A 25,987-nucleotide genomic window follows, 5' to 3' on the forward strand; every position below is an offset into this window, starting at 1 on the left:
ACCGCGACTGCCGGGGCAAAAACAAGTGTGAGCAGGAGCCCAGCGCGACGCTAGAGCCCATCCGGAGCACGCTTCCGGAAAGGCAGAGACCCACCAATCAGATAAGCCAGCTGCTCTCTATTTGCATTTCATCTGCATGACCACACCTCTTGGATCCTGCCATTCAGCCTCCACCCCTAAGCGTGACTCCTTGGCCTTCGCCCCATTTAGGGACCTGGTGCAGGGCTGGGCTCGGGGGCTGCGGGCGTGAAGGGCCGTCCTGGGCGGCCAGCCTGACCGCCCTATTCATAGCTCAGGGGCTGGCGTAGTTCGCATACTTGGCGTTACTCACGTCTGGCTGGTCCGAGGTTGCCACCCTCTGCGCTCCTCCTTCCCTCCACTCCTCTTTCCTCCCCTCGAACTTCTCCCTGTGTCTCCTCCGCCACTTTCTATCTGCCTGTTTTCCTGAAGTCTGGGGGTTTTCCTGAAGCCGAACCCTCGGGAGGAAACTGAGGCCTGGAGGGGGGCTTGTCTCTCAGCCGGGCCTCAAGGGGGAAACGTAGTAATGAGGCGTGTGTTGAGGTGGTTGAGAGCCTGGACTCTGCCGGCAGACAGACCTGGGCTTGAATCTGCGCTGCTGCTAGCCGTGGCTCCCTGGCATGTCCCTTAGCTTGCAGTCCGGGAAGCTTTTCAGAAACAGTCAAGCTGAGACCTGGAGGGTAAGGGAGAAGTTAAAGGAAGGTGGGGGAGGGAAAGACACATGTTAAATTCCAGGGAGCGAGAGCTGTGGGTGTGGTGGGCCAGCGCTGAGTGGACAAGGGCTTGGCCAGCTGGGGTAAGGGGACAGTGGACCCTGCAAAAGAGACGAAGCAGCTTCCTTTTCCCCCCACCCCTGACTCTCTTTTTCCGGCACCCCCACTTTCTGGATCTGGTTCCTACTGAGGAAGGAGTTGGTGGGGTGGGGCGGGGGAGTACAGGAAGATGGACAAAGATCTGAAGCAGCCTCTGCCCCAGACAGACCTTTCCTGGGAATGGGGATTTGCCAACCATCCACCCTCTCTGAGAAGCTCACTTATTCCTGAACATTCAGAAACAAGTGTGCTGAGCATCCATGCTGGGCTAAGAGCTGACACGGTCCCAGCCTTCCAGACCCTGCAGCCCCCGGGGGAGATGTTGGTCAGAATAACCTCATAAATATATAGACACCATCTCGAGAGTACTGTGAGATCTGACCTGGTCCGGGGGCCAGAGGAGGTGTCTCTGGGGAGTGACTCTTTTGCTGAGAACTGCAGAGTGGGTTGGAACTAATTAGGGTGTGGGTTGATGAGGCAGGGAGGGAGCTGGGGAAAAGGGAACAGCATTCCAGAAACAGCATGTGCAAAGGGCCTGAGGCTGGAAGGGTGCCTAGTCTTCAAAGGAACTGGAAGGAGGCCAGGGTAACCCGAGCACAGTGGAAGGGGGTGTGGTGGGCATGGAACCCAGAGGCTCATTGCACAGGGCCTGGTGGTCCTCATGTTAAAACAATGCATCCGGACTGTCAGGGGCCAGAGGAGTGACGGAGACTTGAGTAGAGTGGTAGACATGGTGAAGTGGGTGGACTCAGGAAACGTTTGGGAAACAGTCCACTCTCGGATGGTGGGATGTAGGGCCAGGGCTATAACCCCTCCCACTTATCGGTTCCCAGGATGCTTTCCCAGCAACTTTGTCAGACTGCTATACCTACCTTTGTTTTGTAACTGAAGAAATAAGAAAACCTGTGTGAAATCAAGGACACAGCCAGAAAAGGACTAGAGTCAAAACCGTTGGCAAGTGTGACCCTTTCTCCAGGTCAGCTTTCTCAAGGTTGGGCCAGAAGTCTCCTTCTCACCAGCCTTCTGTCCCGTGCCCTTAGGTGCCCTATGATTTAGTTCAGTACCAGACTGGGTGGGGGGCCCAAGAGGCCAAGATGGTGTGTGGGTGTGTGTCTCGCTTATCCTAAGAAGCTGCTCTGCTGTTAAATGAGGTAATGCATGTGAAGCGTGCCTGGCTTATAGTAAGGGCTCAACAAATATTAATTACTGCTGCGGCTGTCACAGTGTCCCCAAATGCAGAGCCCGGCACCCGGTGAGGGGGAGGATCTGGGACAGAAAGCAATGCCGTCTGTCCTCTTCAGACCACAGAGCCCATCCCAGAAACCATCCTGGCTCCCTCCTTGGCAGAAGCCAGGGGAGGTTGTTTGTCCCTGCAGAGCCACCGTCCCCTCCACCCTTCCAGTTGCCTCGGGCCAACATGGGCTGGATTAGGGAGAGGTTCAGCTCTTGCTGGGCGTAGGATGACCTGGGCAGGTTGAGCAGGGCCTGGGCTGAGGGGATGTGTGGTTTCAGGGGTGGAGCTGAGAACCTCTCCCTGTAGGGAGCCCCATGTGCCTTTGGGTAGACTTTCAGAATCTGCTGAGACCTGCCCTGGGAGGGGATGTGGTCCCAGCTTGACTTGGACTGAACGCTCCCCTGAAAGAAACCAGTGGATGCACCTGTTGTTTCTGCCCAGGTGGTCAGACAATAGGAAGAACTTCTGGAGAGAGGTGTAGGGGACCATAGGAAGAGCCACGCCCAGGGTTCTCCCCCAGTCTCCTCTGAAATGAGCTTTTCAGTATGGAGTCAAAGAACGGATATGATGACTTTGGGGAAGAGTCATTGCAGGCATCCTCTGGCCTTCAGGAATGGCTGTTCCTAACACGATCTAGTCTGAGGAAGGGCTCTGGCCTCTCTCCAGGCCTCCTTGACCAACCAAAGTGAGACCCTTCCTAAGGGTCCACAGTTGCTCTGTCCTTCTGCTCCTCTGTAACACGCGGGGAGTCTGACCCTGGGGCCTGGTTAGGGGCCTGGACAATGCAGCAGGGAAGGGGAGTGGAGGGAATGAGGGCACCCTGCCCACTCTGGGCTGTGAAGGAGATAAGTGTGCCAGACCTGGGCCAGCAGGGGGCTCTGCTGCATGCGGGACCTGCCGGTGTCTCTGCCAAGGCTGCATCCTTCAGTGTGCGGGTGTGGTTTTCTTGGAGTGTGTGCCTGAGAGCATGGGAGAAGAGGGATCTGCCTCTTTGTGCACACCCTGGTGTGTGTGTGTACATGTTACAAGTGGTGTGTAAACATGTACATAGGCTTGGGAAAGACGTGTGTGTTGAGGGGAGGGTCGGACCTCAGGGGATCAGGAGCCCCATACTCAGCCTGACTTTGCTAGAAAAGCTCTTCCAAGGTCCTGGCACCTTGGAATGTGGCATTTCAAGACACTACATCCGTCTGTCTGGCCTCTAATAGATGGTAAGTGAAAGTGTTAGTCGCTTAGTCCTGTACGACTCTTTGCGACGCTATGGATTATAGCCCACCAGGCTCCTCTGTCCATGGCATTCTCTAGGCAAGAATACTGGAGTGGGTTGCGATTTCCTTCTCCAACGGATCTTCCCAACCCAGGGATCAAACCTGGCTCCCCCGAATTGCAGGTAGATTCTTTACCGTCTGAGCCACCAGTGAAGCCTGATATATGGTAGGTCCTCATCAATGCCAAGGATCGACTGTGTGCGAGGTTCAGACTCCCTGGGCCTGAGAACTCCCCCTACATGGGGACTACTAGGGCCCCAGAGATGACAATGGGGGTTCTGAGAGGACACAATGGAAAGGGGTGGGAGGGAAAGGTTCTCCCCGAAGGAGGTGCCCAGCTGTCCTGGGCATCCACTGTGGGCAGGGCCTGCTCCTGGGCCCCATTGGAGTACCCGTTCATTTGTTCTATTTTCTTTCAATAATATATATACTTTTTATATGAATTCTGACTTTGCCATTTTCTTGGTGTGTGCTAAAATATAGGCAGCTCAAAATTGATCATTTTTAAGTGTGCGGTTCAGTGGCATTAAGTCCATCCACATCGCCGTGCAACCGTCACCACCACAAACCTCCAGAACCTTTTCATCTTCCCAAACTGAAACTCTGTACCCACTAAAGGATAACTTACATTCCCCTTTCCCCCAGCCCTTGGTAGCCACCATTCTATGTCCTATCTCTGTGAATCTAGGTATCTCATATAAGCAGAATCATACAACATTTATCTTTCTTTTTTAAAGCAGTGTTGTCTCTCTCTCTCTCTCTCTCTCTTTTTTTTTTTTTTTGTGTGCTTTTTGACCATACCACATGGCATGTGGAATCTTAGTTCCCAGAGCAGGGATCAAACCCGTGCCCCCTGCAGTGAAAGTGTGGAGCCCTAACCACTGGACCACCAGGGAAGCTCCAATACTTGTCTTTTTGATCTGGCTTATTTCACGTAGCATAATGTCTTCATGGACATAATGTCTCCACGGGTCATTGTAGCTCAGATGGTAAAGAATCTGCCTACAATGCAGGAGACCCCGGTTCCATCCCTGGTACGGGAAGACCCCCCTGGAGAAGGAAGTGGCAACCCACTCCAGTATTCTTGTCTGGAGAATTCCATTGACAGAGGAGCCTGGTGGACTACAATCCATGGGGTCACAGACACAATTGAGTGACTTTCACTTTCAATTCACAGTGTCTTCACGGATCGTCCATATTGTGGCATATGTCAGAATTTAAGACCATACAATTCCATTGTGTGCGTGTGTGTGTGTATATATATATATGTATATATCACATTTTGTTTATCCAATTCATCTGTAATGGGTTGTTTCCACCTTTCCATAAAGGGAACCTTTATGAAATATGCTGCTATGAACATCATTGTACATCTGTTTGAGTCCCTGCTTTCACTTCTTTTGGGTACATGGCCAGATGTGGAATTGTTGGGTCATATCGTGATTCTGTGTTTAATTTTTTCCGTAACCACCATATTGTTTTCTACAATTTTAAAAATTGGAATATAATTGTTTTACAATGTTGTGTTGACTTTTGATGAACAATAAGAGAAATCAGGCATAAGTATACACATATCCCCTTCCTCTGGCGCCTCCCTCCCACCGCCTGCACCCCACCGCCTGGTCATCACGGAGCAGTGGGACTGGGCGCTCTGTGTTTTACAGCAGCTCCCTGCTAGCCATCCGTTTTACACATGGTAGTGTCAACGCCACTCTCTCAGTTCATCCCCTCCTCTCCTTCACCTTCTATGTCCACATGTCCGGTCTCTGCAAATGCAAATAAACCAGTTTGCATTCCCACCAGCAAAGCTCAAGAGTTTGAATTTGTCCACATTCTCACCATTGGCAAATAGCTTTTGAGAGTCTACTACAGACAAAGCACTTTAGCCGTACAAATACATTTCTGAAAATGTAGTAGCTATGATCCTTAGGAAACTCTCAGTTTAGTGGGAGAGACTCAGGCCAGGCCCTGGAGCACTCTCTGAGGGAAGGACACAGGCCTTGACTGCTGGGAAGAGACTCTGGACTAACACGGGGCCGAACAACAACAAGCCTACTCTCGAAGAGCCCAATCTGATGGAGAAAGCACGGCTTCTTCCTTCTGACGAATCCCCAGACAGGCCCAGAGATCATAATGGCCACCGAAAGGGCATGCCTTGAGACGGTCGAGGGGCTGCTGAGTGGAGTAAATCAGGGGTTGAGAGGGCCTGTGGTGCGCCCTGGCCCACGCCGAGGCCACGGTTGCCTGGGCAATGGCCCCGCTGTTTACTTTGTGGCTGGCTCCAGACTCACCCTGCTCTGGAAGTGCTCATTTCCCACCATGAGGAAAGACCCCTCCCTCTGGTGTCCCTGAGGAGGGCACTGGCTCTCCTGCTGGGAGGAGGCCCTGCCAGCCTGGCACCTTCGCCATGCTCCTTGTCTGCTGGGAGCAGGCTCTGTCCTGGGGTCTCGTGTTGGCCGCCCCTTCCTCCTTCCCAAAGGGCCTACAGACAAGGCTCAGGGCCTGAGGAAGTTCTGCTACAAAAGTGGGGGGGCTCCTGATGAGTCCTCCCTGCTTATTAGGGGGCGGTGGGGCACGTAGGGAGCTGGCAGTGGAGATGATGGTGATGCCCATGTGAATAGGTTCACCTGGGTCTGTACGTGTTACTGTGTCTTTGTGTACGTGGGGCCGAGCTGTTTGTATGTCTGAATGTGAGTGTAGTTGGGTGTGTGAGAGTGTAAATATCCAACAAATGCTGAAAACATCTTGCCCTGACATTGAGGGCAAGTGAAATAAATCAGAGAAAGACAGATACTATAAGTATGATTTCACTTATATGTGGAATCTAAAAAGAAACCCCCCCGAACACACCAAAAAAAAACCCAAACCAGGTTCACAGACTGGTGGTTGCCAGAAGTAGGGGGTGGGTGAAATGAGTGGAAGGAACCAAAAAGTAAAGTCCTGGGGATGTCATGTATAGCATGGTGACCATAGTTAATAATAAGAGTATCACATGCTTGAAAGTTGCTAAGAGAGTAGATCTGAAAAGTTCTCATCACAGGAAAAAAAAATCTGCAAAGCGTGGTAACATGTTTAACTAGACTTGTAGTGATCACTTCAAAATATATGTGAATATCCAGTATGTGAATAGCCATCCAATCATGCTGTATACCTGAAACTAATATAATGTTACACGTCAATTATACCTCAATAAAAAAACCTTTTCAAAGAAAAAGCAACAAACAAAAGCTTGCATTTATTGAATTCCTACTCAGGACTTCCTTTAATTGACTTAATTTTCCCAACAACCTATGAGGTGGAACTTAAGTGTCATTCTCTTTTTATTGGTGAGGAGCTGAGGCTCAAAGAGGTTAAGTAATTTGCCCAAGGTCTCACAGCCAGGAAGTAGTAGAGACAGGACACAGACCCAGAAGTTCTGGACTCCAGAGGACCCTGGAGTCCATGTGCTAAGCCCGAGCCATTCTGCCACTGGAAGAACTCGGGGATTCAGTGCTCCTTGAGGGTGCTCTGGAGACTGTCGGGCCCTCCTGGATTTCTGGCATCACAGTGCTTCCTCCTCCCTTTTCTCTCACCTTCCCCTCCCCCAGCCTTCCTGGGGCCCAGTTTCAGAGTGGGAGAGGAGGGTCACCACACCTCCACTCAGGGCAAGACTGACCCTTAATAGGGAGAGACCCTCTGAGCCACCTCCCCAACTGCCTGCAGGCCAGACCGAGTATGGGGTCCTCAGGTTCCCAGTGACGCGGGCTTATCTGCACATTGAAGAATGTTGGGGAGACCCGGGCCTGCCTGGCCGGCTTGTCAGCTTCGCCTGTTGGGGCACGTCAGGCTCACACAAGCGGTGCTGAGAAGCAGGCATCCGAGTGGGGCAGAAGGGTGGAGGAGGAGGGAGGGGGCGGGCGACCGCCCTTGAGCGAGGAGACTGGGGCAGGGGTCAGAGGCCCAGGCGTGGGCGGGCGGGCATGCCTTGGTATCACATTGCCGGCATGCCTGGGATGGACCGGCTGGCAGAGGATTTGCTCTGTCTGTATGTGAGGTGGTTATGGTGATACCGACCAGGGTTCTTGGCCTTCCCCAATCAATAAAAATTGACTAGAAGCCAGACAAGAAATTCAGGCAAGGCCTTATTAGGGCCTCTGCTGCAGCAGGGTCTAGAGAGAACAAACAAGTCTCCTTGCTTGCTGCTACCTGAGGAAGGGGCAGGCTTGTTCCTTATATGAGGGGAGGGGAGGGGTGTGTCCAAGAGTCAGGCTGGAGGGGTGTCTTAGGTATTTTGCCCACCCCTCTGGTGGTGTTGAGTATAGAGGGCATTCGCAATACCCTTCTTTTTCTCCCAACTCCTGCTTTTCTTCTGGGCTCTTCAAAAGTGGCAATTGGGTTTTTTTGGTCTCTCTGTATCTTTAGTCCGTAATTTTGCCCCAACTGTGAAAGTGTACAGTTATTTTTAGTCCCATATAGTTTCTTTGCATTTTGTTGCTGGAGGAGAGTTTTGTCCAGGGGCAAGCACTGCAGCAAAGGGTTCCAGGTCCCAGCCTGTGTCAGTGGGTCCCAGTTTGGTCGTGTGCAGTGGGCGTATGGAACCAGTCAGACCTTTGGAAATTCCACATGATTCTCTTGGGGTGGTTGCATTGCTTGTCTCAGGGTTTGGAGCCTATGTTCTGGGAGGAGGCACTAAGCAACCCAGAGGAAGAAAAAGCAGGCGAATTGACCCAGAGACCCCTCTCTCTCACTTCCTGAACCACATGCCTTTCAGCAGTATCTGTTCCCTCCTTCTCCTCTCACCTGACCCTTGGGCCCCAGGAGCTCTCCTCTCCCCAGCTCCCGGTTGTCAGGCTGGCCCCTGCAGCCTTCCCCTCCACCAGCCCTGTCCACCCTCTGGTTCAAAGGCTAACCTGGAAGGCCCTGAATGCCACCCTCAAACAAGCTGTCCCCTTCCAGAGAGAAGCCTTGAATCTCTGACACAGGGGCTCCTTTGGTGTGTGTGCGGGGGCGGGGTCTCTGTTGGTCGGGGTGAAGGCAGCTGGCTTGGGCCTGAATCTAGAACTGGAGCCCCCTGATTTCAGGAGCTAGGATAGCACTGTAAGTGCCCTGAGGGTGAGGTCTGCATTTGTCTTTTCGTTCTAAGGTGTCCCAGCCCCCAGCATAGCACCTGGCCCTCAGCAGGCACTCAAGTTCCTGAATAGATAAATAAGGGGATAATGGAAAGAGATTTGAGTCAGTTAGAATCCTAGGATTGTCCCAGCTTAAAAGTAAAAGTCAGCCTTGAATTAGTTATTTGTCCTCTTTGAGCCTCAGTTTCTACATCTGAAAAATGGGTATAAAAACAATTTCACATATCCAGTTCTTAGGGTAAGGATCAAATGAGATAAAGTGAAAGTGCTTTCAAACAGTAAAGGATGATCTCATCTGGAGAGAGGAAGACTGGATGCCCTCCCTTTGGGAGTGTAGTCCCCAAGCCTTCCCCAGGGACCTTCAGGAAGATAAGGTTGAATGGATTTTGCAAGCTGGTCAAACTAGAGGATGATGGGAAAGACTGCTCAGCGGGGTAATTCCTGATTTGGGGGGAGGAAGCCGGGAGGGTGTAGGGGAGGACTCACACCAGGCAGGAAGGCTTGGAATAGAATCTCAGCTACGCCTGGTATTTCCCAGCCCTTGGCCCCCTCCCTGACTGCACTCTGGGGCCCACCCCACATTCCTTTCCCAAAGGAAATGGGGGAGGTGGCTGAGAGGCTCCCCAGGCCTGGAGGATCATTTATTCAAGCTGTGTATAGGTTTCTAGGCCCTACCGTGTGTACCCAGCACCTGACATCCCTACCGAGGCAGCTGGGTGGAGAGGGTGGGGTGGGGAAGGTGTCGGTTTGTGTTGGAGGAGGCTGTTATCTGCTTTCGGGGGCCTTGTTGCCCCTGCCAGGAGATGGGTGTCACAGATGGCCTGTATTTCCCAGGTCTCTGCAGCCCGGGACACAAACCTGGTGTTGCTTGTCCACCTCGCCTCTGCCCACAGCTCTCAGAACCCTCACCCGTTTCGAGGGAAGGAGGTGGGCTCTTGATCTGGACACACAGACACGTCAGCACCTGTTGGCCACGAGAGACTCCATGGGGTACGAGAGGGGAGGGTGAGCCCATTTTCTCAGAATCAGGGACCAGACTTGCAGCAAGAGGAAAGGCAATCAGGCAGCTGGAGGGACTAACTGGCTGCCTTCTGGGAAAGCAGGTCAGGCTTTGAGTCAGGACGTCCGTATGGTCGTAGCCCTTCATCTGGGGTGGCAGAGTCTGAGGACATCTGGGCAGTCCAAGTGGTCTAAGGCCCTGGCTTTTGGAGGGCAAGACAAAGACAAGAGTTGTCCTGACCCAGAAGCCTTGCTTTTCTAATGATGGGGAGCTTGCTGATGGAGGTGCCAGGAGGCCTGCTCCCCCAGACCATGGATGGTCCTTTCCAGCTCTGCCCCAAGCCCTCCTGACTCAGCGCTGATGGCAGCCTCCCTCTTCCTGTCTGGCTTCCGCCAGGGAACGGGTGGGGGTCTGGCTCCTGCACTGGGGGCCCAGCTAGCAGCAAACAGGAAACAGGAGAACAAAACCACTCCCGGCCCCACACGCCTCACCCTCACCCTTCCGCCTCCTCCCTCGCTCCTGCCCACCCTCGAGGGCCTTTATTTCTCCTCCCTCTGCCCCTTGGTTTCGCCTCCTCCCTGTGCCCCTCTGTCTCTCTCCTCTGCCTCCCAGGTGATTCTCCATCCTGGCCTGTCCTTTCCCGGGACAGCGGGTGATGGGGATGACGGAGGGAAGGGATGCTGGCTCTTCTGCCTGGTTCTCCCTTCTGGTGGCTTCCCCTGCAAGGGCCCAACCCTATGCCTCTTCCTCCCTGACTCCTAGATCTGAGAGCGCAGTTTGGCTGGTCTGTTCCCCGCTGCCCTCAGCCTTCCTTCCCTGGTGTTGGCTAGAGTTTCGGGGTGAGATCAAGGTTGGAAAGAAGGGGCTCTGGACTTGGAGTCCCAGTGCCGCCCTCACAGACTGGGTGCTCTTGGGTTTCTGTTGGTTCCTTCTCTGAAAACTGGGCCAGGGCAGTGGCCCCAGGCCCCAGTGAGCCGCTGTGTGGGGCAAGACCACATTGAACAGTCAAGTGCATAGAAATGGTGGTGGTGACCCCTACTAGCCAAGGCCTCTGCCAGCCCCACCCGGGAAGGGGCCTGGGAAGAGAGGGAGCAGGAAGGGGCGGAGGACAGGGTCTGCCGTGACTCCGGCTTCCTGTCTGACTCGCGTGCTGGGGGTGAAGTGGGGGCCAGCTTGGAGCCCACTGTCGGCTTTGGTGTCCCCTCTGGGTCGAGCTAATGGGCAGGGGGCCCTAGGGAAGAGGGGTGGCTACGTGTTCCCATGGCTGGTGGTGGGAAGTGTACAACATGACGTGAAACAGGGTGGTATGAGAAAGAGCTGCTCCCTGTGCAGGGCAGTGCGTGTGAGTGTGTGTGTTAGAGAGAGAGAGAGGGAGAGAGACCTGAGGGGGCACAGCAGCAATGCATTGAGTGGCTGTGCTGAGTAGTGTGTACAAGTCCTATAGGCGTGTGCCTTTGTGGGTTTTGTGGGTCTCCCTGTGGGGTGTGTGAGTGTGGGTAGGTATGGGTGGGTAGGAGGGGGCCTGGTGTGCTTTTAAGGGCACAGTGGATATGCTTGCAAATGTGTCTCAGTGGGAGGTGGGGGCCATTATATCCTTGGGGGGTGTCCAAAGCATGTGTGCATAAAGAACGGTGTTCATGCACACCATGTGTATGAGGGGTGTAGTGTGCTTGTGTGTGTGTCTATGTGGGGCATGTGGACATAGGCAGAATGAGTGTGCCTGTGGGAGGAGGGTGTGGGGTGCCTAGATGTGTGTGTGGTGAGGTGGGTTGGGTGTGTGTTTACATGTGTACCCATGCGAGTATGTATTTCTCTGGGGCGCAGCAAGATGCGTGAGCTTTGGACTGGAAGGAGTATAGCGTGTGCGGGCGGGTACGGAGAGTTTTCCTGTGAGTGGGGTGTGTGCGTGAGTGTGTGTGTGTGTGTGCATGCGCGCGCGCCTGCACGGGGTGTGCAGTGTGTGACTGCGGGGGCACTGCGCAGGGCCTCTCCTGTGTGGGGGTGTGTGTGTGGGTGTGGGTGTGGGATGGGGCGGCCGCGGACAGGGGCCGCCCCGGAGGGGGAGGCGTCTGCCCTGCGCGACTCGCCGGCGTGTCCGGGCTCAGGCGCCCTCGGCGGAGAGGCGTGGGAGGTGCGGAGCCGCTACAGCAGTCCTGCCGCCGTCCGCGCGGGCCGTCCGTCCCCTCGGGGCCCCAGGGCCCCGGGCCCGCGGCTCCGGGGGGCGGGCGGGGACCTCGGGGGCCCGTCCGCCGCCGCCGAGGGGACCGAGGACGCCGCCCGCCGGGCGCCGAGGAGCGGCCACCGGCCCCCGCGCGGCGCGCCGGGCTCCGGAAGACGGGCCCGCGGCGCGCTGGGGCCGGGGCGGCGGCCGGCCCCGGGGGCCCCAGCCAGCCGCGGCTCTCGTGGGCAGCGCGGTGTGGCGCGTGGAGCGCGCGGGGGCCGGGGGCTGGCGCTGGGAGCGCGCCGTCGGTGTGGACTGCAGCGCCCCGGAGCCGCGCTGCCTCTGGCTGCCCTGCCTCAGCCACAGCGACCGCCGCGCGCCGGGGGCGCGTCCGGCCAGGGTGAGCGCCGCGGGGGTCAGCGGGGCCGGGGAGCCCAGGCTTCCGGGACCCATGCCCTGGAAGGTGGGTGAGGGCGGCAGAGTGGTGGCTGAGACCTTTTCTGGGGGTGCTGGATGACAACCCCCAGTCTGGTGGTGGCCTGCAGTGGGCTCAAGCCTCTTGGTTTACAGGTGGGAGAAAGATGGAAGGGACCGGGGTTGTTTGAAGAGATGCCAGGGCATGGAATCCTGGAGAGTTTGGGCTGACAGTGACCCTGATTCAGAACTCTGCCCTCTCCCTGGGAGGGGACCTGGGCACAGACACACAAGGTTTTCAAGCAGGCCAAGGAGGTAATGAGTGACCTCAGGGTGAGAACTGACATGGCTGGAGTGGGGGGATGGGGGTGGGGACAGTGTTTCTGAGGTCCGAGATCGACCAGGCTGGCAGGGTGTGAGTCACAGTGGGCACCATGCCCAGCGTGAACGCTGTGCTCCCCGCAATGACCTCTTTATGCTCCTGGGGGAGGGGAGGAGCCGGACTCCTGGGTTCTAGCTCCTGGTGTTGCCAACCCATCACATGTCCAGTTCTGTCTTATTTGTGGCCCTGGGACCACCTGCCCTTCTCCCACTATCAGTGGGAATTTCTGGATGTCTCTCCTGACCTGAGGGTGGGAGCGTTTGGAAGTGGATCTGGGCTAGGGGGCATTACTTGGTGATGTCCCTGTGTCCCCTGAACCTGCCTCTCTCCTTCCTCTTGTCTCTGTACCTACCTCAGATAGCACAGTTGGGGATGTATGTGTGACTCTCTCCTTCCTCTTGTCTCTGTACCTACCTCAGATAGCACAGTTGGGGATGTATGTGTGAGCTGTACCTCTTCCCAGTCTAATGACTTTCCACTGCTGGTCCCTTCTCTGTTTCCTCATCTGTCACCTCCTTCCCGGTCAAGATGAGAGCAAGACTCAGTGCTGTCCCAGATGGGAGGAAAGCAGAGGGAACATGCATGTGTAATAGCATGAAGGACTGAGGTTAAACCTAAGGAAGAACTTCCCACAGACTGCCAAATCTGGTCATTAATGGGGGCTACAGCAGCTCCTCTTCAGGCAGGGCTGTGGTTACTGTGGCAGGGGGATTACCACACTGACATTCTCAGGCGCCTAGTTGGCAGGGATGGGGGAAGGGGCCTTGGAAGGAAGGAAAAGAGGAAAGGGAGAGGCAGAGATAAGGGAGGGAGCGCCAGTGGTGCCTGGGTGAGGAGAGGACCCGAGAGAGAAAGGCATGCCCACTGCCCTTGATTACTGGCCCCTCCTCCCCAGGGAGTGGCACCCCCAGGCAGCTGGCAGCTCCAGGCAGGATGTGTGCTGGGGGAGGGGCGGGGGGCGTGCGGGGACCTGTCCCAGCCACTTCTCATCACTGGGGCAGCTGGTGGCTTAAACCTTAATCCAGGACACCAGCAAAACAATAGGCCCTGCACACAGCCTCAGCTCAGAGCCCAGTGGAGGATGTGCAGTGGAAGCACTCCACGCTAGGCAGGAGCAGGGATTTTGGTAGGAGGGGGCAGTGGAGGGTCCCCGGAGGCCCTCTTCTCTTCCTCATCTGTTCCTTGCCAAACCAGCAGAGATAGGAAATCCAGGGGCTTTCAGATCTCAGCAGAATTCCCAGAGAATTTTCTCTTCTGGGCTCCTCAGACCCCCGTGGGGGTGTGGGGCTCATTGGGAGTGTCCAGGCTATAGCCACAAGTGGAAGGAGCTGAGGGGGCATCATTGGACCTTCCGCCTGATGCCAGAAAAGGCGGAGGCCTCCTACAGCCTCCCTGATGGGGGTCGTCCAGCTTTCACTTGAGCCCTTGTGAGGACAGAGGGCTCACAGCCCCATCTGGGTCACTTTCCAGATGTATATGATTAGAATGATCTCCCTGGCTAAGAGCTTAGCTCGGCCTTCTCAAATCTCCCACCTGGCTATGTCTTCTGGAACCGTATGAAGCAAGCCTGTTACTTCTGTGGCACTTTAATCTTTTGAGATTTGAGGATATCCCCTCCTCAAACCTCCTGCCCCATGGAGCCCAGCCCCTACCCCACGCAGAAATCCCTAGCTTCGGGCTGGGCACAGGATCCACTCCTTCTGCCAGATGTGTAACCTGGAGGGTGGCTGGCTACAGGCAGGGGCTTCTCAGGATGAGTACATTAGAGTTGCAGTTTCGAGGTGGGGAGCAAGGGGGATTTCGTAGTGAAATTCCTACCGAAATTCCTGCCCTGGAGTCTTCTTCCCTCTGCACCCAGCTGCGCCTTTCTTCTGCAGCTGAAGTCCCCTCCGGCCTGGTGCCAAGGAAGAGCCAGGGGATGAGGACCGTTGAGGGAGGGGAGGGGCTTCTCGCCCTCCAAAGGGTTTGGATTAGGGGCGCCAGGTAGGTTAGGCTGCCCGAGATCAGGGGTTAGTGAACCCCTGAGGGAGCTGTCCTGGCTTCAGCAGGCAGACTGCCCTTCACTTTGGCGCCCTCCTGTCACCCACTTTCCCTCTGTGTCTGAGCAGGGCAACTGAAGGGAGCCTCCTCTCAGGCACTAACCTCCTTCTCTCCCTCTTGCCCCATAAACACACCCATGTGCCCCCAAACCCTCTTCAGACACCTTCTGCCCTGCCATCTCGGGGAATCCCAAGTACTCAGGTGGGGTGGCCAGAGGGTAGCGGAGTGTCTCCCCAACCCAGCTCTCCACTCAGTTCTGGTGAGCCAGCCAGGACTGGGCTCCGTCCCTTCAGCGGACTGTCCCTTGGGACTCATGGTCCCTCGCATCTTCTTACTGCTGCTCTTGAAGGATGCATGTGTGTGTCAGTCTGTCTGTGCCTATGTGTGTGTGTGCGCATGTCTGTGTCTCCGTGAGCATGTGTGTGCTCCTCGGTGTGTCTGCACCTTTGCACACGAGCATTCTTGTCTGGGTGTTTGTGGTGTGTCCCGTCTACGTGAGTGCGTGTGGGTGTGTCTGTGCTCGTGTCCACGTGCACGTGTGTGTGTGTGAGATTGTGCAGCGGGCACTTCCCAGGCAGGAAGGCTGTGTGTCCAGAGTCGGTGAGCTTCAGCTGAACTGAACAGAACGGACACCTGACTTGCTGCACTCATTTCCCTGGACGCATAGGTGTCTTAAGGGGACTGAGGAAAAAAAGGAAAAGGAAGCTGTTGGGCTGATGAGTGTGGGAGAGGAAGGGAGAGGGGAGCAGGGGTCTGGGCACAGCCGGGTCGGTGCGCCCCGGCCGTCCCCCCAGGTCCTCCAGGCTGCAGGAGGCTGTGTGTGGACTGGCATCTCACCCTTGCTCGCTCTGCTCCCGCAGCTGCCCCTGGGCCCGAGAGATGGGTGCTCTCCTGCGCGCCCCCTCCCCTGGCAGGGCCCACGGACGCTGCTCCTGCGCAAAAGCCTCCAGGATGGCTTCGGCTTCACCCTGCGGCACTTCATCGTGTACCCGCCCGAGTCCGCCGTGCACTGCAGCCTAAAGGTAGGCCCGCACCCCCGCCCGCCCTGAGGGAGCTTCAGGGCAACTCCTTTGTGCTCTCCTCCGGGTGCTTCTGTGCCTGGGGAAGAGGGTCACCGAGAGGCAGGGGCAGCCCTGGCTGGGTCACCTGTGTGGCATGACAAGCCCCCGATCCGCTCTGGGCTCAGTCTTCTAAGGAGAATGGGGTGGTTGGTTTGGGGCAAGGAGCTAGAGGTGGGGGAGTCAGGATGCTCCCCCAACCCCGGGACTCTCGGCCTCTGGAAGGTGAACAGCTTCTCAGGAGATGGGCTTCCAAGGACCCATTGTCTACCTGCCACTTCTGAGCTGGGTTAGTTTGACCCTCCCCAGCCTGAGCTTTAGGGCAGTCGTCCTCACACACCTCCGGGGCCCCTCCCAGAGTGCCCCCGGCCCTTGCTGGCCTCAGCTCTGGGCCTAAAAGAGCCCTGTGCTGGGCTGGGGACCTGGGCCCCAGTGCTGGTACAACTCCTAACTCACGGTGGATCTTGGGTACTCTCGCTCTTTCTGGGCTTCATGTCTGCTGCTGTCACCTGAGGGCATTTATCTATTTGACTCCGAGAAACCCTTCCAGGTCTAATATAAATATCAGGTTCTCTGAGTACAGGAACTGGGGCTACTCAAACTGAGCCACGGTATGGGCTGGGGGCAGGGGGTGGTCCCTGACCGGAAAGCTTGTGGGGGGCCTAGGCAGGAACCAGGACTCCCCAGGAGGGCCCAATTCCCTTCCCCTCCTCTCTCCCAGCAGGAGGGGAGAACGATTTATTTTGGGGCCCATGAACCTGTTTCTCCCCTCCACCAGGGCTGGGACCAGCCTGCACAGCTGTTGAGGGACAGGGAGCTTAGTCCCACCTGCCAGAGAACCAAGGCATTGGATTTCTCTGCCTGGGTCCGTGTGCCTGCTCGTGTTTCTTTGTATGCACACATGCGTGCATGGTATGCTAGTCATGTACACGCGTGTGTGTATATCTAGACATGTGTCTATATATACGCTTCATGTGTGCATGTCGCTGCATAGCTCTCACACCCGTGTTTGAGTCTGGGTGTGAGCCAGATCTTCTCATTGGCTGTAAGAGGGGCTGATGGTGTGTGGTAGGGGCACTGCCTCACCCCTTATGCCCGAGGACACCAGCCTCCCAGTTCCCAGGAACCTCCGGTCCTTCCTTCCCCAGAATGTCCCCCCTTTCTGGACCTTCGTCCTTCTCTCAGGGGACCTCCGGAGGGTGGCCCTGCAGATGCAGCTCAAGTGGTCTAGGCTGGGTGGTTGGCCTGTGTCTCAGAGAGACCTTGCTAACGTGGAAGACCCCAGGGCAGGGCAAGCCAGAGACAGGCTCCGTCCCTTTCCAGAACATGCCCAGGGCTGGGAGCCTGCAGGGCACTCACCCGTCTAGATGCATCCATCTGCTGCTGCCACTGCTCACAGTGCTGTCAGCTCATATCAGCGGGCACGCGCCCCGCTCAGGAAGGCGGGTGCCAAGGGACTATGCTCCAGCAGAGCCCTGCGGCTTCCTGTCCTGGCTGAGGTGCCCCAGACTCCTGGGGTCTAGCACTGGCTGCTCTGTTGTCTCTGAGTGGCCCTGGACAAATCACACCCTGTCATCTGTAAAGTGGTGATCTGTGGAACAGATTAGACAAGATGACCCCAAAGGTCCTATCCAGTTGGAAAATGCTGCACCCCGCTGGCCTGGCCTGTCTCTCTGATTTCTTCTTGCCTTTTTCCGATTTCTCCCCAAATGCAGTGCCCTTCCCTCCTCACTCACAGGGATGAGCCCAGAGACCTCCCTCGTGGGTCTCCTTGAGGCCATTTCTTAGCCCTGTACCTAGATGCTGGAAACATTTTCATATCTACTCTCTCCCACTCAAGAACTTCACTGGCTCCCTCGTTCTTTCCTTTCAGACCTGAAAGCTTGAGTCTGACTCTTGTCACTTGCTGGTGTTGACTCTCTTTCTGCTTCAGCTCAGCTGACTCAGTCCTATTTCTGCCACTGAGTGCCTGCGTCCTCTGCTCACCTCACCCCAATGCCTTCTTTCAGCTGGCCTGAAACTTGCCTTAAACCACCCCCTCCCAGAGGGACTAATCAGGCCTCTCCTCCCCATTCTCTGAGAGCTGATAGCCACTGTTTGCGCTTGTCATGCCTGCTTATCTGTGTCTGCCTGGGTCCTGTCTGTGTGTCATGGGTTTGGCCCCTCCTCCACTGGGCTTCGAGCTCTCCAAGGGAAGGGGTCCTGAGTCCCCTATTGGGTTGGTGGCTTTCAGATGGCTGAGTTGCTGATGTGGTAGGACTAGCAGGCATGAGAGAGGGCTCCTGTGACCGGGGGACATTGCCTGGGATGTGACCTCCCCGTGGACACCCTTCCCTCCCCCTCTGGCTTCTGGGCTACTTGAAGGATGATAAGAGGGGAGGCTGATGGGTGGGGGAGCTTGAAGGGGCCCACCCCGGCAAAGCTGGGCCTCCCCCTGTGCTGCCGAGGGCCCACACCCGCCTCTGTCCCCTGCAGGAGGAAGAGAATGGAGGCCGAGGAGGAGGTAAGGAGTGGACGGGGCTGGGCTGGGCTGGGGGCCCGCTCTGTGTCTGGCCCTCTCCTGCAGGTCGGCGTGGATTCTGCTGCACCCTTGCCCTTGACTGCAGCCCCTGTCTGCTCTTTGCTGTGTATCCACTTGCACATATGCTTACTCTCTGCGCCCTCTCTTTTCTCCACATTTGTCTTCCTCGGACCTGTCCATTTCATGCTGGGGGTGGTGTTCTGGGGAGCAGATGGGTTCCTAAGCCCTGGCCCCTGCCCTAGAGTTACTCCCAGCCTAGATGGAAGCTCAGGCGGGACCTGCAGGGCCCTGGGGGTGGGAAGGCTGATTGAGGGCCGTCCTTGGGGGCAGAGACACTAGGGTTCTCGGGGTATAAGGGCGGCCCTGAGGTCCTTCTGTTTCCAGACGTGAGACTAACTCCCCTGGCTGTCAGCCTTGCTCTCCCAAATGGCTTCCCAGGGTATTCAAGGCAGACCTCCTTCAACAGGCAGGCTTCCCTGTCTGCCGCTGAGGCTTCTACTGGGCGCACGTGGGGACTCTGTCTTTCTGAATCCCCACTGCAGAGGCCTGTGATGGGGGAGGAGCCAGCCGGCCTAGTGCAGGCCTGTTTCTCTGATGGATACAGCACTTAGCAGAGGAGTAATGCTGGGATGTAGTGATGTCATCAAGGAGGGAGTGCCAGTCCTGGGATTGCGGGCCTCTGCAGCCCTGACCCTGAGGAAGGGAGTGGGGTGGGAGGTCAGGGTGTCTGTGAGCCTCAGGGCCTTGCTCAGCTCTCCCTAGGTCTGGATGTGGACACTCTCTGAGCGTGCGGGTGTCTCTCCCCACTGGCCTTTTAGGGCACCCTTCTTTTGTCTTGTGATGTTTGTGTGTGTGCATGTGTGCATGCCTGTCTGTCTGCCGCACTAGACAATGAGCTCGGGAAGGGCAGGGGCCACGTCTGTGCTTCCTCTGAGGTCTACTTTCTAGCATGGTGCTAGGACACAGGAGCCATTTAAGGGGTGGCTCCATGCGCCCATGTAGCTTTTCATCCTCCCAGCAGTGTGTTTTTTCTGATCCTGTGTGTCCGTGTCCCTGTGGGTGTGTGGCTCTGTTTTGTGTCCGTGTGAGTGTGCTCATTCTCTGAGTGTGTGTCCCCCGTGTGTGTAGCTGTGCATGGGTGTGACCTTCAGTAGCCATCCCCAGCTAACCTGACTGATGCTCAACAGGACCCTCCCCCCGGCACCGCCTGGAGCCCATGGACACCATCTTTGTCAAGAACGTGAAGGATGATGGCCCCGCCCATAGGGCGGGCCTTCGCACAGGTGAGCAGTCCCAGTTACCTGGCTCATTGTCATTCATATGTGATGCAGGGGGTCTCGGGTGGGGCTACTGACACCCTTTGACCAGCTCACCTGTGGCCATGCCCCTGGTTCCCAGGAGACCGGCTGGTGAAGGTGAATGGGGAGAGCGTCATTGGGAAGACCTACTCCCAGGTCATAGCTCTGATCCAGAATAGGTGAGCACCCCTGCCTCCCTTCTCCCATCAGAGCCCCCAGCCCACTCCCCGAGTCCCTCCACACCCTCCCCCTCGGCCCTGGTGGTGCCCTGGCGACCAGGATCCCTGTTCTCCCAGACCCTGTTGCCTCAGCCTGGCCTGACCCCCTGCCCTGTCTCCGTAGCGATGACACTCTGGAACTCTCCATCATGCCCAAGGACGAGGACATCCTCCAGCTGGTGAGTCCTCCCGGCTCTCTGAGGTGGAGGACCCTGGGTGCGGGGCGGGATACAGCCCTTCTCCTTGGCCTCTCTCCCATGTTGGCCCCTCTAGGAAGCAGAGGAAAGAGTGTGGGGGCACCACCAGCCCGGCACTGCCCCACTGGGGATGCCAGGCCCGTCCCCGGGCTGGGGCTGCTGGCTGCTTCATTCAGGGCTGCGCTGTGTTGGGGGAGGCGGGCACTGGCTTTGACCAGCAGGATTCCTGCCAGGGTGTCTGGGAGGAAGATGGCCCAGCAGGCCCTGCCAGACTGGCACGTCCCTGTGGCTCCTGTAAGATGTCTGTTCCCCGCCCTCTCCCCACCTGGCCTCGCGTGAGCACGTCTCCTGTAGATACATACACACACAGACACACACACACAAAATACTGTTGTGTGCTCCCATTCACACGGCATACCACGGACCACCCCATGCTCAAGCAGACACGCTCAGTACACAGCCACACCACACAGCCCGTGGCCCACCCTTCATCTAGCCTGTCCTATGTGATAACGCACCCCAGACACAACACACCACACACACAACCCCTCAGTACGTAGGCACCACCCCACACGCATGACCACGGGCATCACAGCATACCCCACACTCCTCAGCATCTCGGATCCCCACAGCACGCCACCAGTGTGTCACAGCACACACTCGGGGTTCTCACCCCTGTGGCACGAATATTTAGGACATCACGAATGCTTGCTGCTGTCAGAACACATGTGCCCACAGACATCCCAGCCTGCTCCATCCCAGCCCTGGCGTGTGTGCTCAGCAGTGCGACAACCACATGAACTTCCCCAATCATGATACGCGGTGCAGACGCCCCTTCCTTCACCCCACTGCCTACAGAGCAGGCACCATAGACGTGGCACGCGATGTGCCCTGCACTCACGTGTGTACCCGTTTATGCCACACACTCCATGCCTGACGTGTGCACACACACAAACACACACGCTGCCTCTCTGTTCCCTCCCAGCTCTGACCCAGAGCCCAGAGCAGTCCTCTCTGCCCAGTGCCCAGTTCCCTGGTCTCATGAGTGCCAGCCAGAAGCCAGCTTGCTTGCCCCCAAGGTCACTGCCCCCCAGGAGAGGGCTGCGGGCCAATCCTGGAGGCCTTGGGAGCCGCCGTGCTGGCCTCTGCCCTGGATGTGTGCTCACAATCACTGTAATCTCAGTGCCATGCTTGGCACCATGCCCCTCTGGGAACCTCCACCCCATGACCTTGATAGTCCCCTTGCCCTTCCTGGGGAGGGGGAGGCAGGGATGGATGGGGGCCCAGAGAGGTAGGTGGACGGCTTTTCCCAAGTCTCAAAGGCCCTGCCCGTGTGCACCTTTTCCAGGCAGAGGCAGGCGTGTTGTGGTGGGGTGGGGGACTGTGTGTGACCGGGCGGGACCTAGGGCGGTGCTCTCTCCTCTGGGCAGGGTGGGGCAACAGCTTTGAGCTCTGCTGCCCCAGCTCGGGTGGGCAAGCAGCCCCAGCTGTCAGCATCTGGGGGCCTCCGCCGGCCCCCCTCTCCCTGGCTAGCTGGAGGGTGGGGCCCAGGCATTCCTGTGGTTGGGAGCCAAGGCTGGAGGCCAATGGCGCTGCGGCAGCTGCTGACGCCACCGCCGACGCGGCGAGGCCCCTCCACACCCATCCTCCCCTCCCTCCTCCTCCCGCCTGCGAGAGAGAGTCGGTGGGGGCCGAGGGCAGTCGCCGGGAGGGCAGGCTGGGGGGCCCCGAGGCCAGGGCCGGCACAGTGGTCAGCGGGGGCTGGCGGGGGCGGGGAGGGTGGAGGGGACCGGGATGCCACCACAGCGGCTGTGATGCGGGGAGTCCGGGGAGCCGGCAGGATGGCAGGAGGGAGAGGTACGTGAGTGTCCTGGCTGGTGTGTGGGTCCTAAGGGGGCTGAGTACGGGGTGTGGTTTACTCACCCTCGTCACGTGATGTGTGTGCCCGGGACTGGAGCTGTAGTTAACTCTGTGTGTGTGTGTGTCTCATTGTGCTTCTCTGTGTGTGTGTGAGTGTCTCTGGGTGTGTATTTTCCTGGGTCTCCTTGTGATGTGTGTGTGTGTGTGTGTGGTTTGGTTTCACCCTCCCTCTTTGATACTTCATGCTGAGCTAGGCCCCTGGGTAGCCCCTCAGGGGCCAGGCTAGGCCAGGGCCACAAGGCCGCTGTCCCTGGGGGCTGCCTCCTTTTTTGGCCGGGCCTGGGCGCTGGCCCTGCCACTCCTCAGCAATGCAGCGTCAGCCTCAGCTCCCAGCGCCAAATTCCAGGGCTGGGGTGGCAGAAGGTGGCGCAAGGTCCCTCAACCAGTCTGGCCTCTCCCTCAAGCCTGGTCCAGAGAAGCAGGGGGTGAGCAAGTCCCTCCCCCGCCCCCCAGTGGCCCAGGAGCCAGGCCCTCAGCCTCCCGTCCAGGGGGATGGAGGGACAGCTGGGCTCTCCCAGCCCCCGCCCACCCCACCCTGGACACACCCCTTAGGCGGCTCCCTCCCCTGTCATCTGCCACCTTGACTGGTCTCTGGTGGGGTTTCCCAGCTCCACCCGAGGGTCTGTGGGCACCATGGGACACAAGCAAGCAGGGAGGCGGCTGAGGCCAGCATGAGGGGAGGACCCCAGAAAACAGATGTTGGAATGTTTGTGGCTAAAGGCAGTCCTTGTCATAAGCCTTAGAAAAATCCTGGCTCTTTCTCGAGTGAATGTGTGTGTGTGTATGTGTGTATGTGTGTGTAAGACTCAGAGGCCTCTTATTTCTTTGTCCTCCCCTTGACTCTCTTTGGAGCATGCCTTCTTACCCCCGCCCTCTCAGGACCACCCCCAAAGCTTGGTCCCCTTCCTTCAGGCCCCTTTCTGGAGGGCCTTGACCTCCGGGGGCTGCTGTAACCCTGCCCTGTGGGGTCTGTTCAGCCCTGCTCACCTGCCTTTGTGTCCCCGGGCAGGCCTACTCCCAGGACGCCTACCTGAAGGGGAACGAGCCGTATTCTGGAGAGGCCCGGAGCATCCCAGAGCCACCCCCGATCTGCTACCCCCGAAAGACCTACGCCCCGCCAGCCCGGGTCTCCACCTGGGCCACTATGGTTCCTGAGCCGCTCTCAGCACTGCCCGGTGACCCCCGGAGTCCTGCTGCCTGGAGTGACCCGGGGCCCCGCATCCCGTCTACCGCCCGCTCCCATCCGGACCACCCTTCCTTGGGGATGAGCCAGCCCCGCCCCAGCCCTGGTGCCTTCCCCCGCCTCCCCCCAGAGCCCCGGACGCCTCGTGCCTTCCCGGAGCCTGGCAGCCGGGCACCCCCCAGCAGACTGGAGTGCCAGCAGGCCTTGTCAAACTGGCTGTCGAACCAGGTACCCCGCAGGGCGGGGGAGAGACGGTGCCCCGCCATGCCCCCCCGGGCCCGTAGTGCCTCCCAGGACCGACTGGAGGAGGTGACTGCCCATCGCCCTTGGCCCTGCTCCACCTCCCAGGGTGCCTTGAGCCAGCTGGGCCAGGAGGGCTGGCACCGAGCACGCTCAGACGACTACCTGAGCCGGGCCACCCGCTCTGCCGAGGCGCTGGGGCCAGGAGCGCTGCTGTCACCCCGCTTCGAGCGCTGCGGCTGGGCTTCCCAGCGGCCGTCTGCCCGCACCCCTGCCTGCGCACCCAGGGACCTGCCCGGGCCCCAGGCCCCAGCCCCTCCTGGCCTGCAGGGCCTGGACGACCTCGGGTACATCGGGTACCGGAGCTACAGCCCATCATTCCAGCGCCGGACTGGCCTCCTGCAGGCGCTCTCCTTCCGGGACTCCCCCTTTGGGGGGCTGCCCACCTTCAACTTGGCCCAGTCCCCCGCACCGTTCCCACCAGAGGCCTCTGAACCACCAAGAGTTGTCCGACCAGAACCCAGCACCCGGGCCTCGGAGCCTCCCGCCGAGGATCGCCGTGATGAAGTGATCCTGAGGCAGAAGCCTCCCACGGGCCGCAAGGTCCAGCTGCCCCCCGCAAGACAGATGAACCTTGGGTTTGGTGACGAGTCCCCAGAGCCAGAGGCCAGTGGGCGAGGGGAACGCCCGGCCAGGAAGGTGGCCCCTTTGGCCACTACTGAAGACTCTCTGGCTTCCATTCCCTTCATCGGTGAGTGATGGTGTGGGTGGCTTGTCTTGGGAGACTTGCTTTTCCGTGTCCCTGTTGTCCTCCACCTACCTGCCACCCGAGCGAAACTCTGGGGTGGGTGCTGATGGGATCAACTCATTTCTGTGGCCATCCATCCATTCGTCCATCCATCTTTCTCCCATCATCCCGTCATCCCTCCTCCACTCGTTGACGCGTCCAGTCTTCTTTCCATCCACCTTTACTTCCCCTGTCTCTCCTTCCCTTCCTTCCTTCCTTCTTTCCCTCCCCGTCTCTGGCCTCCTTTGTCCTGTTCTTCCCTTCTTCTTTCTTTACACTCTTCCTTCCACTCTTTCTCTATCTTTCCTTTGTTCCGTTCACTCTTTCTTCTTTCCATCCGTCCTCCATCCTTCCATGCATCCAGCACCGAGTTGTGCAAGGCACTGTGCTAGGCTCTGTCTTCTCCTGGAGCGCATGGTCCATGGGAATGTATGATCAGACGAGAACGATCCAGGTGAACGGGTGTGTAATAGGAGTCGGGGAGCGCTGAGAGACAGAGAAGGGCTGGGCTGGGGCACAGTGGCCAAGGAGAGAAAGGAGATTGTGGCTAAGACGAATGAGTTAGTCAGGGGAAGAAAGTTCAGGGAGAGAGACGAGAATGTGCAAAGACCCCGAAGTGTGAGTTAGGATGTCCTTCCAGGTCACTGCATGGGTTGGGAGGGGCCTGTTAGTTGATGAGGAGTTCGGACTTCACTTTGAGAGCAGAGGGAATATGAAAACTTGTTAGGAATGGATGCGTAAAGGGGAGACGGGACAGCGGAAGGGTTGGTGATTCCCAGGTTTCTGGCCTTCCTGGAGGGTAGAGCCTCACCTCTGTATCAGGAAAGAAAAGGAACGAGACGGGAAAAGATTTCGGGTTTGCTGAATAAGAGGTGCTCATGAGGGAGCGTGATCAGCTGGGCTGGGTCTGGGGGCTTGGGAAGACTGGCCTGCAAGATCATGGAACTGGAGCCCAGAGGTGGTAACCGGACCTGAGGGTGGTGAGCTCACCCAAGGGCAGCCATGGGAGTGACCCTGGGGAAGATCCCCAGGCCAGGAGAGGAGGCACGACCTGCCCCCCGCACCCCAGCCCCCAAGTCCTCTGAGCCAGCCTTGTCTAATAGGGCAGACACAGCCTTTCGTCTCAGTAAGCTCCCAATATGAAGTTAGGAGGTAGTTCCAGTCTAAGGGGGTGATGTGGCACCCACTTCAAGGAGCCCCCAGTTGGTGGGGGAGATAGATGGTCCTTATCCTCTAGAAGCTCCCAGTCTGATGGGGGAGACACACTCCATGGCCTCAGAGAGCCGTCAGTCTGGTGGGGCAGACACAGTTCCTGCCTCTAGGAGCCAGGTTTAAGAGGGGTGACTTGCCCCCACTCCTGGGTGCCCTCAGTGTGATGGAGGAGGCTGAAGCTGAGCTTGCATGACCACAGTGGTGGCTCAGTTCCCTTGGCAGTGGGCGTGTTGCCAGGAGGGCCCTGGAGGGCTTTTGGAGTCTGGGGATATGGTCCCAGCCTGGCTGTGAGGCTGGGGCCCTGGGGTGGCAGGCAGGTTCAGGCTTCTGGGACCTTCACCCACCGCTCCCTCTGCTCTCGCAGACGAGCCCACCAGCCCCAGCATTGACCTCCAAGCCAAGCACGTCCCTGCTTCTGCTGTGGTCTCCAGCGCCATGAACTCCGCCCCTGTCCTGGGCACCAGCCCATCCTCCCCAACCTTCACCTTTGCCCTCGGCCGCCATTACTCCCAGGACTGCAGTGAGTGCTTCCCGCAACCCCAGCCCCAGCCGCTCCCTTGCTGCCTGGTCCCACTGGTCCCTGTTGGGCCCACTGCCTGATGGCTGGCCTCCCCCGACTGGCTTCTGCTTCTCCTGGGGTCCCCTGGGGACCAGGTCCCCGGGCCCTGCCTGGATGGGAGGGCTCTGGGGAAGCCCCCTCCGCTGCCCCGCTGATCTGGGCGGCTTTGCAGGCAGCATCAAGGCCGGCCGCCGTTCTTCCTACTTGTTGGCCATCACCACCGAGCGCTCCAAGTCCTGCGACGACGGGCTCAACACCTTCCGGGACGAGGGCCGGGCTCTGCGGTGAGGACCGGGTGTGGCAGGGCTCTTGGCCCTTGGGTCTTCTACACGCGGGGGCAGTGGGCTTCCCACTGCA

At 58.0% G+C, this 25,987-nt stretch overlaps 1 protein-coding gene across 9 annotated transcripts in view; it reads left to right on the forward strand.

The window, feature by feature from the left end:
* The window catches only part of ARHGAP23 (Rho GTPase activating protein 23), an 81,403-nt gene that overhangs the window by 18,495 nt on the left and 36,921 nt on the right, over positions 1-25,987 (forward strand). For 4 of the 9 annotated variants that reach the window (XM_027519792.1, XM_027519790.1, XM_027519794.1 and 1 more), the window contains exons 2-9: positions 15,298-15,459; positions 17,971-17,998; positions 19,204-19,299; positions 19,415-19,493; positions 19,657-19,711; positions 22,659-23,823; positions 25,436-25,591; positions 25,803-25,914. In XM_027519792.1, coding sequence (XP_027375593.1) covers positions 15,298-15,459; positions 17,971-17,998; positions 19,204-19,299; positions 19,415-19,493; positions 19,657-19,711; positions 22,659-23,823; positions 25,436-25,591; positions 25,803-25,914 — 1,853 coding nt within the window. Of the gene's footprint in view, positions 1-11,901; positions 12,002-12,037; positions 12,065-15,297; positions 15,460-17,970; positions 17,999-19,203; positions 19,300-19,414; positions 19,494-19,610; positions 19,712-21,485; positions 21,587-22,658; positions 23,824-25,435; positions 25,592-25,802; positions 25,915-25,987 lie in introns of those variants that run through there. The other 5 variants (XM_027519797.1, XM_027519791.1, XM_027519793.1 and 2 more) reach the window with 5 other exon arrangements.

The sequence above is a fragment of the Bos indicus x Bos taurus genome, chromosome 19, assembly GCF_003369695.1.
Source record: "Bos indicus x Bos taurus breed Angus x Brahman F1 hybrid chromosome 19, Bos_hybrid_MaternalHap_v2.0, whole genome shotgun sequence".
NCBI classification, from domain to species: Eukaryota; Metazoa; Chordata; class Mammalia; order Artiodactyla; family Bovidae; genus Bos; species Bos indicus x Bos taurus.